Source organism: Chenopodium quinoa, unplaced genomic scaffold (genome assembly GCF_001683475.1).
Source record: "Chenopodium quinoa cultivar QQ74 unplaced genomic scaffold, ASM168347v1, whole genome shotgun sequence".
Classification (NCBI taxonomy): domain Eukaryota; kingdom Viridiplantae; phylum Streptophyta; class Magnoliopsida; order Caryophyllales; family Amaranthaceae; genus Chenopodium; species Chenopodium quinoa.
In genome coordinates, this window is record NW_018744239.1 from 3,335,442 (window position 1) to 3,349,743 (window position 14,302).

Sequence of the window (14,302 nt, forward strand, 5' to 3'; positions counted from 1 at the left end):
CAAGCTAAGGGACTTGTATAATGTAGAGAAACAAACCTAATTTGAAATTTTGGCCTGAATTGAAAACCAACCAATGATTTCTTAGTTCTTTTCATCCCACACCAACAAAATGACTAAAATTCTTATAAAAAAAAGTTGGTTTCATTTTATTGATGAGTTAAAAAATCTAGGAATTCAATTGCTTAAGGAATTTATATAACTTATAAATTCATGCGTCCATAGTATAACTTTGACATAAAACCAATGATGATGCCATAAATTAGTGGTTAAGAATGAGGGTTGTGTATAATAGGTTATATGTTCAAATTCCCCTACTACAGATATATTATTAGTAATTTGTATTGTACTTGTAATTCATTCGCACAACAAAATAAATATTTTGACTTACAAAGTAATACACATATGGGTGTGATCTATGATCCAAATTGCCGATATTGGGGTATGGTAGTTATTAATCAGAATTTATTGTCCACAACATTAGACTCATCGAAGTGTTCAATTAATTTATTGAAGAATTTATAATAGACATTCTCATAGTTGAAGAATGTATGAAATTATATCTTATAGTCCCATAAATTATTTAACATGAAAATTAGCTTACGTACACTTATAGAAATGCATGCTAATAATGCTACAATTCAATCAATAAAGAGCTACAATGTCCGACATGCATATGCCATAATATTTTCAACGTGAGATTATTCAGAGAAGGAAATTTTGAGTTTATTAGATCATAAATTAATTAATTTTAATGAATCTATCATAAAACAGTACAATAATAGTACTACTATTTTATTAATGCATTAATAGTTCGTTCATCAAACACAATAGCACTTAAATAGAACTCGTACATACACACACGGGGCTAAAATACTACCATAAGCATAAAACCTCTAGATCGATCAAACTGAGACGCTCCCATTTTCAGTCTCAAATTAGTTGCTAAGAATTCAACCCTAAGGAAGATCGGTTAATACGAAAAAATAAAGAACAAACTCGATCAATTTGCTTCATCTTCGTCGTCTAAGTTTTGTGTCATGCTGTTCTCATAGCTATCATTATCTTCATCAACTTCATGTTGGACCGACGGGAAATGAGCCCACTGCAAAATTATTAACAAAGAAAAAAAAAATCAAATAAAAGTACTATAGACATTTAAAATTTTAATTTGTACGTTTTATCATTAAATCCAATAAAAAAGGTGACAAATTTAAGCTTACATTTTTAGCAGCAGTGCTAAAGGCTTCCTTATGAGTCATGTTAGGATTCCTAGCCTTCAACCTCCTGATTTCTTCTCTATAATACAAAATACACATGTAAATTATTAAGGTTTTGTTTGGGTCCAATTTAGTCAAAATTGGGCCTGAGCACTAAATGATCCAATTAAAAGCCCAAGGTCAAGGTTCAACTCTCCAATTGCTCAAAAGTCAAAAGTCAGCCCACAAAGTAAGCCAATTGGGCTAAAGCCCAACCTCTCCAAATATGATGAGGTATAAAAGCCCTCATATTAACACATTCAAGGAGAGAGTCATATTCTTACATAAGACATCTCATAACATCACATACGAGACACAACAACACATGCATCATCACATACATTATCTCATACACGGATTATTCCAACTCATATGCTCATTCTTGCATTGAGAAATACTCCACAAAAGCCTCAAGCTACAAACTCTCTTGCATAGTGTCTTCCTTTTTACACATTGTACTGACTTTAGCATCGGAGGGGCCTTCCTCGGAAACACCCCCGAGGCTAGTTTACGTGTGTTCACTGTGCAGGAAACCTTCGGCCCAACACAGCTTGGATCGAATCCAGTCTTCTCCATTTTAGTGGACCTTCGGCAAGGTCCCATTGTTTTCAACCGAAACAATTTGGCGCCGTCTGTGGGGAAGACTTTCAAAAATCTTTAAGCCAAATTCCTAACCAAGATCATCTTGCAATTGTCTTAGCAGCCATGGCTAAGAACCGCAAGAGCAAAAGCCTCCGTCAAGGAGCGGGCGAAAAGCCTAAAACCCCTACACCATCGCCCTCGCCGGACCGGAACTCTCCCAAGGGTGCCGGCTCGGGGGGAGGATCACACAAGGAGGATTCCCTATCTCCTATAATGCATGACTCTCAATATAGGCCGGACCACTCTCGGTCTAGCAGGGGTCAGTCTGATCATAGGACATATTCAGTGTCCCGAAGCCAACCATCGGCTGCACGGCCTCATGCCCACACTCGGCCGGAGACCCCTTTGACGGGGCCCAGTTCGGAAGAGGTGGCAAGAGCGCTGGCAGTACTCATGGAGGCAATGAGGGCACAGAATATGCCACCGCCTCGTGATCGAACTCCTCCGCATACCCGGCATCAGCGGAGGAAGTTAGACCATGACGGTGGGAAGCTTCCTTCCTTCCGGGAACTGGAAGAGTGGGAGGAGGATTCTTGGAAAAATGAAAAACAGAGGAAGAAGAACTCTCAATTATTTAAAGGATCCTCATCCTCAAGACCAGCAGCGCATAAGAGCAGCAGCTCAGCTTCTCGGCCAGAATCTACTCGCCGGGAACCTGAGACTGCTCGCAGAAGCGTCCTTGACCGACTCGGCGGCCAGGAACCGAGCGTGCGTAGTCGCCTCACGTTCCCTGCAGCCGAGGCCCAGACTTCCCAGCCAGGGACGAAAACCACTCCTACCTCTCTGAGAGGGCGGAGCGCGGTTCCTTCGGCCAGGAACAAGGGCAAGGCCATTATGCTTCCCGCTAGTTCACCATTCGAGCAATGGATACTAGAAGAGCGCGTACCCACGGTTAAAATACCGTCGCATATCACATATGACGGGACCACGGATCCGAAGGACCACGTGGCCTCGTATGAGGCTCATATGCATCTTTGCCCCAGATCCGAGGCAACTTGGTGCAAATATTTCCCAACCACTCTCAAGGGGGTCGCGCAAGCGTGGATCTCCAAGGGAGTAAGGCAAGGCTCCATAACAGGTTGGGATGATCTGTCCTCCAAGTTCAGGAGCAAGTTTTCCACGGCAAACCGCCGAGAAAAGACTACCGCAGAGCTCATGGGTCTGCAACAGGGGGAAACCGAAAGCCTCCGAGACTACCTGACCCGTTTCAGTAACGAGTCATCAAGCGTCTCTCAGCTGGACCAGGGGCTAGCTGTTTTTGCAATGCAGAATGGCCTTCAGCCAGGAAAATTCCTAGACTTCATGGTCATGCATACCCCGCAGACCTTGGAGGAAGCTCTTAGTGCTTCGGATAAGTTCATCCGAGCCGAAGAATGGAATAAAGCAAAAACCCAACCTCAATCCGGGGGAGGGAAACAGAGGCAAATACCCTTGTCTGAAGGCCAAGGCCATAAGGCAAAGGGAAAATCAAAGGCTCCGGAGCCATCTCCGGCCAGCGACCCAAAGAAGGACAGGTTTGCCTCATACACAGGCAGATACGAGTCCTACACTCCGCTCTCTCTTCCACGCGCCAAAATTTACAGTGTGACGAAGGAGGAGCAGAGTTACCGAAAGCCGAGACCACTCCCAGAGTGGTATCAGCAAAAAAATAAAAATCAGTGGTGTGACTTCCACGAGTCTTCGGGCCACAACACTGAGGAGTGTATCCAGCTGAAGGACCAGATAGAAGACATGGTCCGGAAGGGATACTTGAAAAAATACATCGCGGATCACCGCGAGAAAAAAGAATCCGAGAGGTTAGCAAAGGACTCTCGGCAGGACCTTGATTTCCCCCGGAAAAACAGTAAAAAACCGGAGGGGAAATTCCCTCCGATCAATGTTATCTCGGGAGGAATATACTCTCGGAGGGAGCACAAGCGTCACCTTAGAGCTTTGACTCACCAGGTGAACAACGCTGACATTCAATCTCCCCAGTCGCCGGTGCCGAACATGACGTTCACAGCCGCCGACTGCCGGGGGATTATGTTCCCTCACGAGGATCCGTTGGTGATCATCGCCACGGTGGCCAACCACGACGTCAGTAAGGTCCTTGTTGACGGTGGCAGCGGAGCAAACATTCTGTTCCGAAAGGCCTACAACCAAATTAAGCTGAAGCCCAAGCACCTTACGCCGGTACCCTATCCGGTATCCGGGTTCAATGGGGCTTCAACTTATCCAGATGGGAAGGTGACACTTCCTGTCACCATCGGTTGCGATGAGGCAGCCCGGAACGTCATGATTGAGTTTTTGGTCATCGACGCTCCTTCAGTGTACAACGTGATTTTGGGGAGACCCATAATTCACGAGATCCAAGGGGTCGTCTCAACTTATCATCAGCTGATGATTTACGTCTCAGACGCCGGCTTCCCCGAAAGGATACAGGGCAACCAAAAGGACGCCCGAAGGTGCAACTACCTCAAGCCATCCAGTAGTCGCCCAGATGACGACAAGGATGAGGAGGAGAAAGAAAAAGAAAGAGAGCCAAGCACAAAAAAGCCGAAAGGCCTAAGTGCTTCGGCCCAAGGATCAGTGCCCAGGGAAAAAGGTCCCGAAAGGGAAAAGGTTGACTCTTCATCTGAGCCGAAAGACTCAGAGAGCCAGCCGAAGAACACAAAGACTGGGACACCTGCTGACATTGGCAGCAGACCAGATTCTGAAGAGTCCAGTCCATCGGCAATGGACATGGACCAACAGACTGAAACAGTTGAGTTAGCCGAAGGAGATGCTGAGAAATGTGTAACAATCGGGATGGACCTTGATCCTAACACCCGTTGTGAACTTATTCAGCTCCTGCGGGATAACAGAGATGTGTTTACTTTCTCGGCAGCTGATATGCCCGGGATAAGTTCAGACCTCATCTCCCATAACTGAAGGGTCCATGCAAGGCCTCTCAAAATTGGGGATCTTGTCCTTCGGAATGCTGCTGCAGTTCAGAAAGGCCGAATCCATGGGAAGCTCTCAGCTACATGGGAGGGACCTTATGAAATTTATGATGAGCTTCAGCCAGGGACATACCGACTTCGGCAGTTGGATGGAACTGAGTTGAAGAATCACTGGAATGCTGATGTACTGAAAAAATACCATGTGTAAACCCTTCGGGGCAGAACAATCTTTGTAAGTACATTTTGAACTAATGACAGGCCTTGGAGCCGCCATTTATATAAAATTTACAACTGTTTATCCTTTCAAAATTTTCTTTGTTCTATCTACTCTTTGAGGGTTTTTTATTCAGCCTCGTCTGAAGCCTTCGCCTTCGGGTAACTGGGTTTCAGATTGCTGACAAAACCTGTCTTTTTAAAGAACACTGGTCTTTCAGCTGAAGTCAAACTTCAGTAAGACTTGTTCTCCAAAGACATGAGTCCATGGACAATTCTGGGATATTGCCTTAACTGAGCCTTGTATCCCAGAGAGCCATTATCCGAAACATTGCCTTAAGTTGGCCCTGTGTTTCGGGTATCCATTTTTCAAAGATAGCCAGAAAATCAAGGATAACAGCAACAGTTGAAAATTTTTAAATCAGCCTCGTCTGAAACCTTCGCCTTCGGGTAACTGGGTTTCAGATGGCTTACAAAACTCAGTCTTTTTAAAGAACACTGGTCTTTCAGCTGAAGTCAAACTTCAGTAAGACTTGTTCTCCAAAGACATGAGTCCATGGACAATTCTGGGATATTGCCTTAACTGAGCCTTGTATCCCAGAGAGCCATTATCCGAAACATTGCCTTAAGTTGGCCCTGTGTTTCGGGTATCCATTTTTCAAAGATAGACAGAAAATCAAGGATAACAGCCTTTTTAAATCAGCCTCGTCTGAAACCTTCGCCTTCGGGTAACTGGGTTTCAGATGGCTTACAAAACTCAGTCTTTTTAAAGAACACTGGTCTTTCAGCTGAAATCAAACATCAGTAAGACCTGTTCTCCAAAGACATGAGTCCATGGACAATCCTGGGATATTGCCTTAACTGAGCCTTGTATCCCAGAGAGCCATTATCCGAAACATTGCCTTAAGTTGGCCCTGTGTTTCGGATATACGTCTTCTTTAAGAACGCTGGTCTTTCAGCTGAAGTCAAATTTCAGTAAGACTTGTTCTAAAGAGGTTAGTCCCAGAAAGCTAATATCCCAAGCATTGCCTTCAGTTGGCCCTGTGTTTCGGATATCCAACTTTCAGACAATCTTCAGTAAGACTTGTATCCCAGAAGCATTGCCTTCAGTTGGCCCTGTGTTTCGGATATCCAACTTTCAGACAGTCAATCTTCAGTAAGACTTGTATCCCAGAAGCATTGCCTTAAGTTGGCCCTGTGTTTCGGATATCTATTTTGAAGAAGTTCAGAAATTGCTTATTCAACTAAAGTCATACTTCAATTTCTGTGGGGGCAAGAAGCACGCAGTGCAGCTATGTTCGGCAGAGTTGAAGAAAAGAAACAGTAAAGCATTCAAAAATAAAGCAACTGAAGAAAAAATTTTTGAGCTACAAGTTCAATAATTCAGTATCGGCAGCCGCCCACAAGCGGAAAATAACAGCTGCCGAAATACGTACATAAGCAAAAAAATAAAACTGCTGTACGACAAGGCAAGCTGAAGCAAAAAACAAGGCAAAAAACTCAGAAAGCGGCAAGTCTAAAGTTAAGCACATGATGAACCGCAAGATTCTGAAGACGACTGCCCGAGTTCCTATGCTTCAGCCGGAGGATCAGACTGATCAGCGTTGAGTCCCATGGTGGCCTCAGCCCCAGCAGCAGAAGAGGCGGGCTTTGCACTTTGCCGAGCCTCCCTTTCCCTCTGCTCAGCTTCCAACTCCAGTCTTTCAGCTTCCTCTTCGGCTTCCTCAGCCTTAAGAATTTCAGCTTCAGCTGGAGTTGCATACTTCATGTGAGGGTCTTCGGGATTCTGGACCCACTCAGCACATTTAGACCAGTCCAGCTTCGGCTCAGCATGAAGGCAGAGTCTTCGGCATACTCGGAATCCGTTTCTGAAACCCATCTCATATTCCTCTTGGGTGTAAACACGGACTTTGAGTAAAGCCTCAGCATCAGCCAGCTTCTTCTGGGTCTCCTCCAAGTCTTCCTTGGATTTCTTCAGCTGTTCAGCGACTTTGGAGGAGGACCCCTTCAGCTCATTCAGCTCTTGCTGAATTTGGAAAGCCTTTGTCTGAGCTTGGGCCACTTCAACTTTCTGGATCAGCAGTTGATCCTCAGCCTCTTGGAATTTAGCTCTTTGAGCTTCAGCAGCAGCAGCAGCCTCTGAGAGTTGGACGTCTTTGGCCAAGAGCAACTCTTCAGCAGCCATTCGGCTGGCTTCAAGAGCCTCTAGACGCTGCTGCACTTCAGCTTGTGCAGCAGTTCCTTCTTGAATTCGGCTCTCAATAGCAGCCTTGAATTTGGAGACGTCCACTCCCATATGCTCCTGGAGGAATTTTTCCCCTTCCATCAGTGGGGGAAAAACCTCCATCTCCATAGCATCGCAGAAGGTTTTCAGAGCTTCGGCAGCTTTTTTACCGTACTCCTCAACCTCCTGCTGCTTCTCTTCAGCTGCTGCTTGCTTCAGCTTAGCAAGCTTAACTTCCTCTTCAGCCACCTTCCTTTCGTGCACAGCAGCGTCTACCCTATCTTGTAGGGTATCAATCAGCTCTACAGTGAGAGTCTGATTGTGCACGAACTGAAAACAGGAAGACAAAAAAAATAAGTAATAAGAAAAAAAAATAGAGCTGAATTTCGGAGGAAATGAAGGAAAATTACCTGCATCATCAGCAGTTGGTTAGACCTGGCTGGGTCAGGAACTGATCTACTGGATTCGCCCATCCCAGCAGTGGCCTTCAGCGACCAGATCCTTGCCCTGTCTACTTCGGACATGCCAGCAAAATTGCCGAAGTAGGCTGCAGCTCCTTCTCGGTTTTGACCCCATATGAAGTCCCAGATGTGATCTGGGATTGGAATTCGGGGGGCCGAGAAACCCATTTCTCCAGAATGCAGAGTCTGGAAAGAAGGGAAGGACGACGATGGAGCTTGATTAGCTTTGGTTGTCTCAGCATCGTCCTTCTCAGAGGAGTCAAGTACTATGACCTCCTCTTCTTCAGGGGTGAGGACGAAAGCCTCAACCTCTCTTGCGATATCTGTCGTGAAGCCTTCAGCACTTGACATCACGGCATCTTTATTTTCGTGCTCAGCAGCACTCTCCTTGATTTCTTCTTGGACCCCTCCCTTAGGTTCGGGAGTTCTCTGATCCACCTCCATCTCAGGAGGTGGCGGAGGGGTCTTTTGAGGAGATTGGGGTGTTGGCTGGGGAACCCTCGGCGATCCATTGCCTTCCTCAGGTTCCCTTATTGCGACGCCGATGGTCATCGGCCTCTGCTGAAAGTCATGAGGGCCGATGATGGCCATCCTTCGGCGCCTTTTCAGAAGGGGCTGCTCGTCCATATCTGAGTCTGAAGACTCTTGTATTTGATCTTCGGGACGAACAGGAGCTTTGCCTTCTCTGTGTCTGTTACTCTCTTCAGACTGTAACAGACAGGGGGGAAGAAGAGTGTGAGTAAAAAAAAAAAAAAAAAAAAAAAAAAAAAAAAAAAAAAAAAAAGAAGAAAAGAAAAAAGTTGTCTGAAAGCTCACCGAGGTTTTCAGCAAAGCCTCGTCTTCTTCAGCTGCTCTAGCTGCAGCTTCGGCTTCAGCAGCTCTGGAGGACCCTTCTCCTCCTTCACAAGCCTCAAGTACTCGTGCAACCTCTTCGGCTGTGCGGGCAGCTTCAGCTTCCTCGTTCAGCAGCTGAAACCAAGGGTCTCTCTTCTTCCACCAAGGCTTCTGCCTCTGATACAGAGCAACAGCCTCAATTTGGAAGTGGGAAGAGTCCAGATGAACTTCCCTATGCCTCGGCTCAGTGATAGACGGGGCCCGTTCAGTTACAACTCGCTCTCGGTTAACACCAAGACGAGCGTAGTTAATACCAACGTTGGTCTCGTCCCGCTCTGAAAAAAGGAAAGGGAAAAAGTTTAGCTCAGATATGTTGGCACAGCATAAAAAAGCAAAGCGAGAGAAGAAAAAGAGGTAGTTAAAAGCCTCGGCCCCAGCCGAAGAAGCTTACCATCCTTAAACTTTCGGCTGAGGCCAACAGCTGCTAGCATATTCTCTTGGAAAACGTAATGCGTATCGGGGAGCCAAGTCTCCGGGATATGCTGCATTCGACCACTCCCCCCCGGGTTCGGCAGCTTGCCGAAGATATTTTGCTGATCCAGGTTCGGATCCGCCCCGTTATCTGCGGGGGGACCTAGACTTCCCATTTCGGGATCAGGCTCAGCTAAGTACCGGGGAGCGCTGAAGACACAAGGGTGGCCCGGATCTATGGGTGCCCTAACCCAAATCCATTGACCTCTCCAGTCCTTGTCTGAAGAGTCATTTGGCCACATGGTCAAGTATTGGGGCCGGGACTCAATCCGATACCACCCAGAACCATGGCTTCCGTGCCCACTCTGAATATTTGGCACTAGCCGATGGAGCTTTCTGAAGCAGTGCAGGTTCGGCACGTATCTGAAGAACTTGCAGACCCATAAGTATGTCATCACCCTTCGGATACTGGTGGGGGTTAGCTGACATAGGGAAATGTTGTAATGGATCAGCAAGTCTCGGACGAAAACGTCCAAAGGGAACCTCAGCCCATACTGAAGCTGTCTCGTGTACACCCCCACATACCCCGGGGGTGGACGATGGATTCTATCGGATGCTGAGGGCATTCGGCACCAATATCCATCAGCTTCAAAAATGCCGTAGTGCAACTCAATTTGCTCGGCAAATCGATATTGATCGGCGTTCTCTACCCACCATGAGTAGGGGCGGTTCTTTATCATGGCCGAAGCGACTTCGGCATTCTCCCACTCTGAAAACCCAGGGAGGATATCCCAAAGGACAGCGGGAATTTCATCGTCCCGTCCAGAAGCACTCGGCTCATCCGTTCTTTGAGGAGGAGCCGAGGAAAGGGGAGTCGCCCTAATCCCATCAGCAGGGTCAGACTCCGGCCTTCGACCATTCCAGGTCCCAATCCTATTCCTAGGATCGGGAATCGGCCTTGCTCTTCTTGGAGCACGGGCTCTACCTCTAACTCCTCTTGCCATGGACTATTTCGAAGAGAAAAGTCGAAAGAAGAGGGGAAGGAGTTCGAATTCGAAGAAAAATAAACTGAAATCAAAGGAATTTACCTAATCTGAAGCGAAAGTTGCCGATTTACGAGTTCGTAGTGGCAAGTCTCAGCTTCTAAGCTCAATGCTCGGGGGAATTTGCGAAGTTTTGATACGGATTCTTGGATTCTCTCTCGAAGAATTCTGGGTTTGTGTTGGTGAATCAGTGAGGAGAATGACGCGCCTCTGTTTATATCTCCAGGTACGGGATACGAAGAGTCTGTGCTTTAATTTCTCTTAAGTACCCACTAAGTAACCATTAAACACATGTCTTGTGATTAAACCGCCCATTATCCGTCCAACTTCCGCAAATCATTAACCGTTGTTATCTCATTAATTACGGTTTAAATTCAAATTTTTGGATCAATTAAATCATTTACTTCCCTCCTTTTCTGAGTTAAATCAAACCCGACCCGTCATTCTTCCGAATCGGGTCTGGGGGGCAAGTTGTTTGGGTCCAATTTAGTCAAAATTGGGCCTGAGCACTAAATGATCCAATTAAAAGCCCAAGGTCAAGGTTCAACTCTCCAATTGCTCAAAAGTCAAAAGTCAGCCCACAAAGTAAGCCAATTGGGCTAAAGCCCAACCTCTCCAAATATGATGAGGTATAAAAGCCCTCATATTAACACATTCAAGGAGAGAGTCATATTCTTACATAAGACATCTCATAACATCACATACGAGACACAACAACACATGCATCATCACATACATTATCTCATACACGGATTATTCCAACTCATATGCTCATTCTTGCATTGAGAAATACTCCACAAAAGCCTCAAGCTACAAACTCTCTTGCATAGTGTCTTCCTTTTTACACATTGTACTGACTTTAGCATCGGAGGGGCCTTCCTCGGAAACACCCCCGAGGCTAGTTTACGTGTGTTCACTGTGCAGGAAACCTTCGGCCCAACACAGCTTGGATCGAATCCAGTCTTCTCCATTTTAGTGGACCTTCGGCAAGGTCCCATTGTTTTCAACCGAAACAGGTTTTATTATATATTTATTTATTTATTTATTTTTCTATACATTGTATATTATTAATTACTACACGCTTGAATGAAAAATTATGGATAAATAATAATGTCAAATTTACGTACGTACTTGATGAATTTGTTATAAGCTGAAGGTGCCCTTCTTTTCTTCTCTGGAGCTGCCATTTAATTAAAACAACAACAATATTTGTATATTATGAACATGTTAGGTCATGATACTAAAGCGAAAAAATTCAATAACATATACATGAACATCAAATTTGAAGTGTATACGTTTATTAACAATTTGTTCAAGCGCAATGTTATCTTCATCCTCTTCTTCATCCTCCTCCTCATCGTCATTATCTTCTTCTGAAGAGGGTAACATGGACAAAGTAGTACTATGCCTGTCCATATGCGCCTTTGATGTATCCACTTCCTCTTGATGCTTAAAATTCACCTATGTAAAATTAAATCATGATATGTATAAACTTTTTCTATATATAAATAAAACAAGAGCATTTCTAAATTAATAGTTAAGTTCACTAAGCTAGGTTAAATTGTCCAAAATAAACTTTAGATTACAATTATTCATAATTTTATTGTGTACAAATATAGTTGAGGTTCCTTAATAACAAAATATCCAAGATATCAGGTTAATTCAGTAGTATTGTATTTCATAATATATATTGCTAATAATTATTAAATGATGTACATTTTATGATTCCTTTTAGGAAGGACAAATTTCCATTGTTATTTATGACAAAAGGAAATAAAAGTAGATTAAATTATATAAGAATGGTAAATAAAAAGGTAAAAACATTAAAAATGTGGTTATTAAGATAACTATATGGGAAGAATTAATCATGTAAACTTAATTAGTATTACCTGATCTTGGTTAAGGGCAGAAAAAAGATGGAGGGGAACAAAGGAGGCTTTCAACATGCTGACTGAGAGAAGACCAGTGCAATGACCACATCTCACTGTCACCACCATTGTCATACTACTATATGGCACACTCACCTTCACAAAACGATAAAAAAGAAAAAAATAATAATTAAAACACAGATATACAAACTAATCCGGACCTGATAATCAGGTTGAGTACATTGTTACATTGGTAGTTCAAATTATTCTATCAACAGACGTCACAATATCTTTATTCAGGATAGATAGAGGGAGTAATTAATCACGCATGTATACAAAAAGATTGGTACATAGTAACATTATTAAAACATAAGATTACCAGTAAGATGGTGGTACAAAAACTGCATTGGACGTAGCAAATTTGTTCTTGAGTATCAAATAAACGATTAAGTGTTGCCATTATTCTTGATGAAGGCCAAGAATTTAGAGAGAGAAAATGGGGTTGGATGTAATTGTGCAATTGTAGGTTTTTAGGGTTCTAAGAGTAGGAGCAAGTATATGCATAATATATATAGAAAAAACAACAGACTTCATTTAAGTGAGTCATGTGTTATAAGACTTATAACATAACAGTATATATGTAGCTAATTAATAATGCATATTAATTTAATTTATTCCTAGGATATAAATGAATCCTTCATAATATTTATTATATGACCAAAATTTGTGTTTTTAGAATTTAGCTAGGGAGGACAGTGAATTGTTAGTGATAATTCTTATATGTATATGGTAGCTTTTATCAAATTTTTGTTAGATTGTATCTATAGGCAATCTAACTTTCCTTTTGGTTAGTTGATGTAATTAATAAGAGGAGCGGATTATTAATTGATGGTTATACTTTGTATTAGGATAATCGAATTGTCATCCTTTCATCATTTGGACATGTACATACACATACACTTCTTTGAACCACAAATAACCACAAAAATCTCAATCGATTATTTGAGAGGCCTTTTATACTCTAGCTAGTTTAATCACTAGCATCGTAAATTTAATTGGTACATATATTGATACATAAATGTGCCTTATTTAATATGATTGTATGTCCCTGATCTGAATGTCCAAAATAGACTCGCAGTGATAGTGGTTGATCAATGTTCCACATTCAACAAGCAAAAACTTATCCTATTAATGAAGAAATGACTCTAGTCGATTAGTCTTTGACATGTAAAATACCAAGCTATACTAGCAAATTAGTTATTATATATGTCATTGAACATTTGAACATTAAACCTAGGTACAAACCCTCTAAAAAGAGGGGATAACAGTATACTTGAATGACTTATGAAAAAGGAGGAGGGGAGGATCTATTTCAAGAAATCTAGATCCGTGCGTAAGATTATATTGTTACTCATCAAAATATATAATTTTTCTAGAATTATTATAAATAATCATCATAGGTAACATTAATGATCGGCCTTGCATTCCTAACCATTACACCAAATTATTGGAGAACTTCATTATATTCATAGATTTCTTACTCAACTAACACATAAATTTTTGGAAGTCTTGTTTAGATTGAAAAGCAAGTACACGTACTCTCGAAATGGGAATTTTGACCTCACTTAGAGTTCTGATAAATGCATTGAATTCAAGTCACACACTTACTTCCAAACATTGACACACACTTGGTAGGCATCACATAAAAAAGAGAGATTTCCAAAATGTTGTTGGTTTGATGGTAGGAAATTAAAGGAAAAATGGGACCAATGTCTTATTTTGTTAAGTGTTGTTTTCTGCCTCCTATATCTTTGTGTCATTATTTCTAAATTAGGGTTTAGTGAGATGATTTTTTACCTTTTTTAGTGGGGGATGAAGTTTCTAGAAATGTGTACAAAAATAGAAAGGAGGTATCTTAGGATTTGTCTTTACATGGAACAAAGAAATATTATACTTATACGGTTATGCCTGCATAATTGACCATAGTCTATGAATGAGTTGAAAACTTAAAACATGCTGATTTTTAACCTTCTATTTTTACCTTGTTTTATGTCTTGTTCTTTGTGTTTCTTTCTATTATCTATTTTTGAAATTTACCCCAAATTTAATTCCCAACCACCTACAACTTTTGCTAGGAAAAAACAAGTCTATCATTGCACGTGCATCTCACGTGAGACAATTTTTTGGACTAGTATTTTGTGGACACATAATTTGTTCTTTTCTCATTATTTTGCCTTATGAGGTATTTGAAAAACTTAGAGATTTTTAAATCCACGTAAATAAGCCTTAAACCAGTTAGGCCATTTTGAGTATTGGTGAATGAACAAGCTCTGTAGTTGGTTGGAAACGCGGCAAAAGATCGACAACAA

General features: G+C 42.5%; 1 protein-coding gene across 1 annotated transcript; it reads right to left on the reverse strand.

The window, feature by feature from the left end:
• Positions 1–771: 771 nt before the first annotated feature.
• LOC110694542 (axial regulator YABBY 4-like) lies at positions 772–12,563 on the reverse strand. Its single transcript, XM_021871723.1, has 6 exons — positions 12,313–12,563; positions 11,955–12,089; positions 11,361–11,526; positions 11,197–11,245; positions 1,221–1,296; positions 772–1,102 (listed from the first exon to the last, which is right to left on the reverse strand). The coding sequence occupies exons 1-6, from the start codon at positions 12,391–12,393 to the stop codon at positions 1,001–1,003; spliced, it is 609 nt and encodes a 202-aa protein (XP_021727415.1). The 5' UTR covers positions 12,394–12,563; the 3' UTR covers positions 772–1,000.
• Between the last annotated feature and the right edge of the window lie 1,739 nt (positions 12,564–14,302).

Coding starts and splice junctions, on each gene's coding strand:
- LOC110694542 (XM_021871723.1), bottom strand. CDS start 12,393: ATGGCAACACTTAATCGTTTATTTGATACTCAAGAACAAATTTGCTAC. Junction 12,090..12,312: donor TTTGTACCACCATCTTACTG/GTAATCTTATGT, acceptor CGTTTTGTGAAG/GTGAGTGTGCCATATAGTAG. Junction 1,297..11,196: donor GCTTATAACAAATTCATCAA/GTACGTACGTAA, acceptor TTTGTATTATAG/AGAAGAAATCAGGAGGTTGA.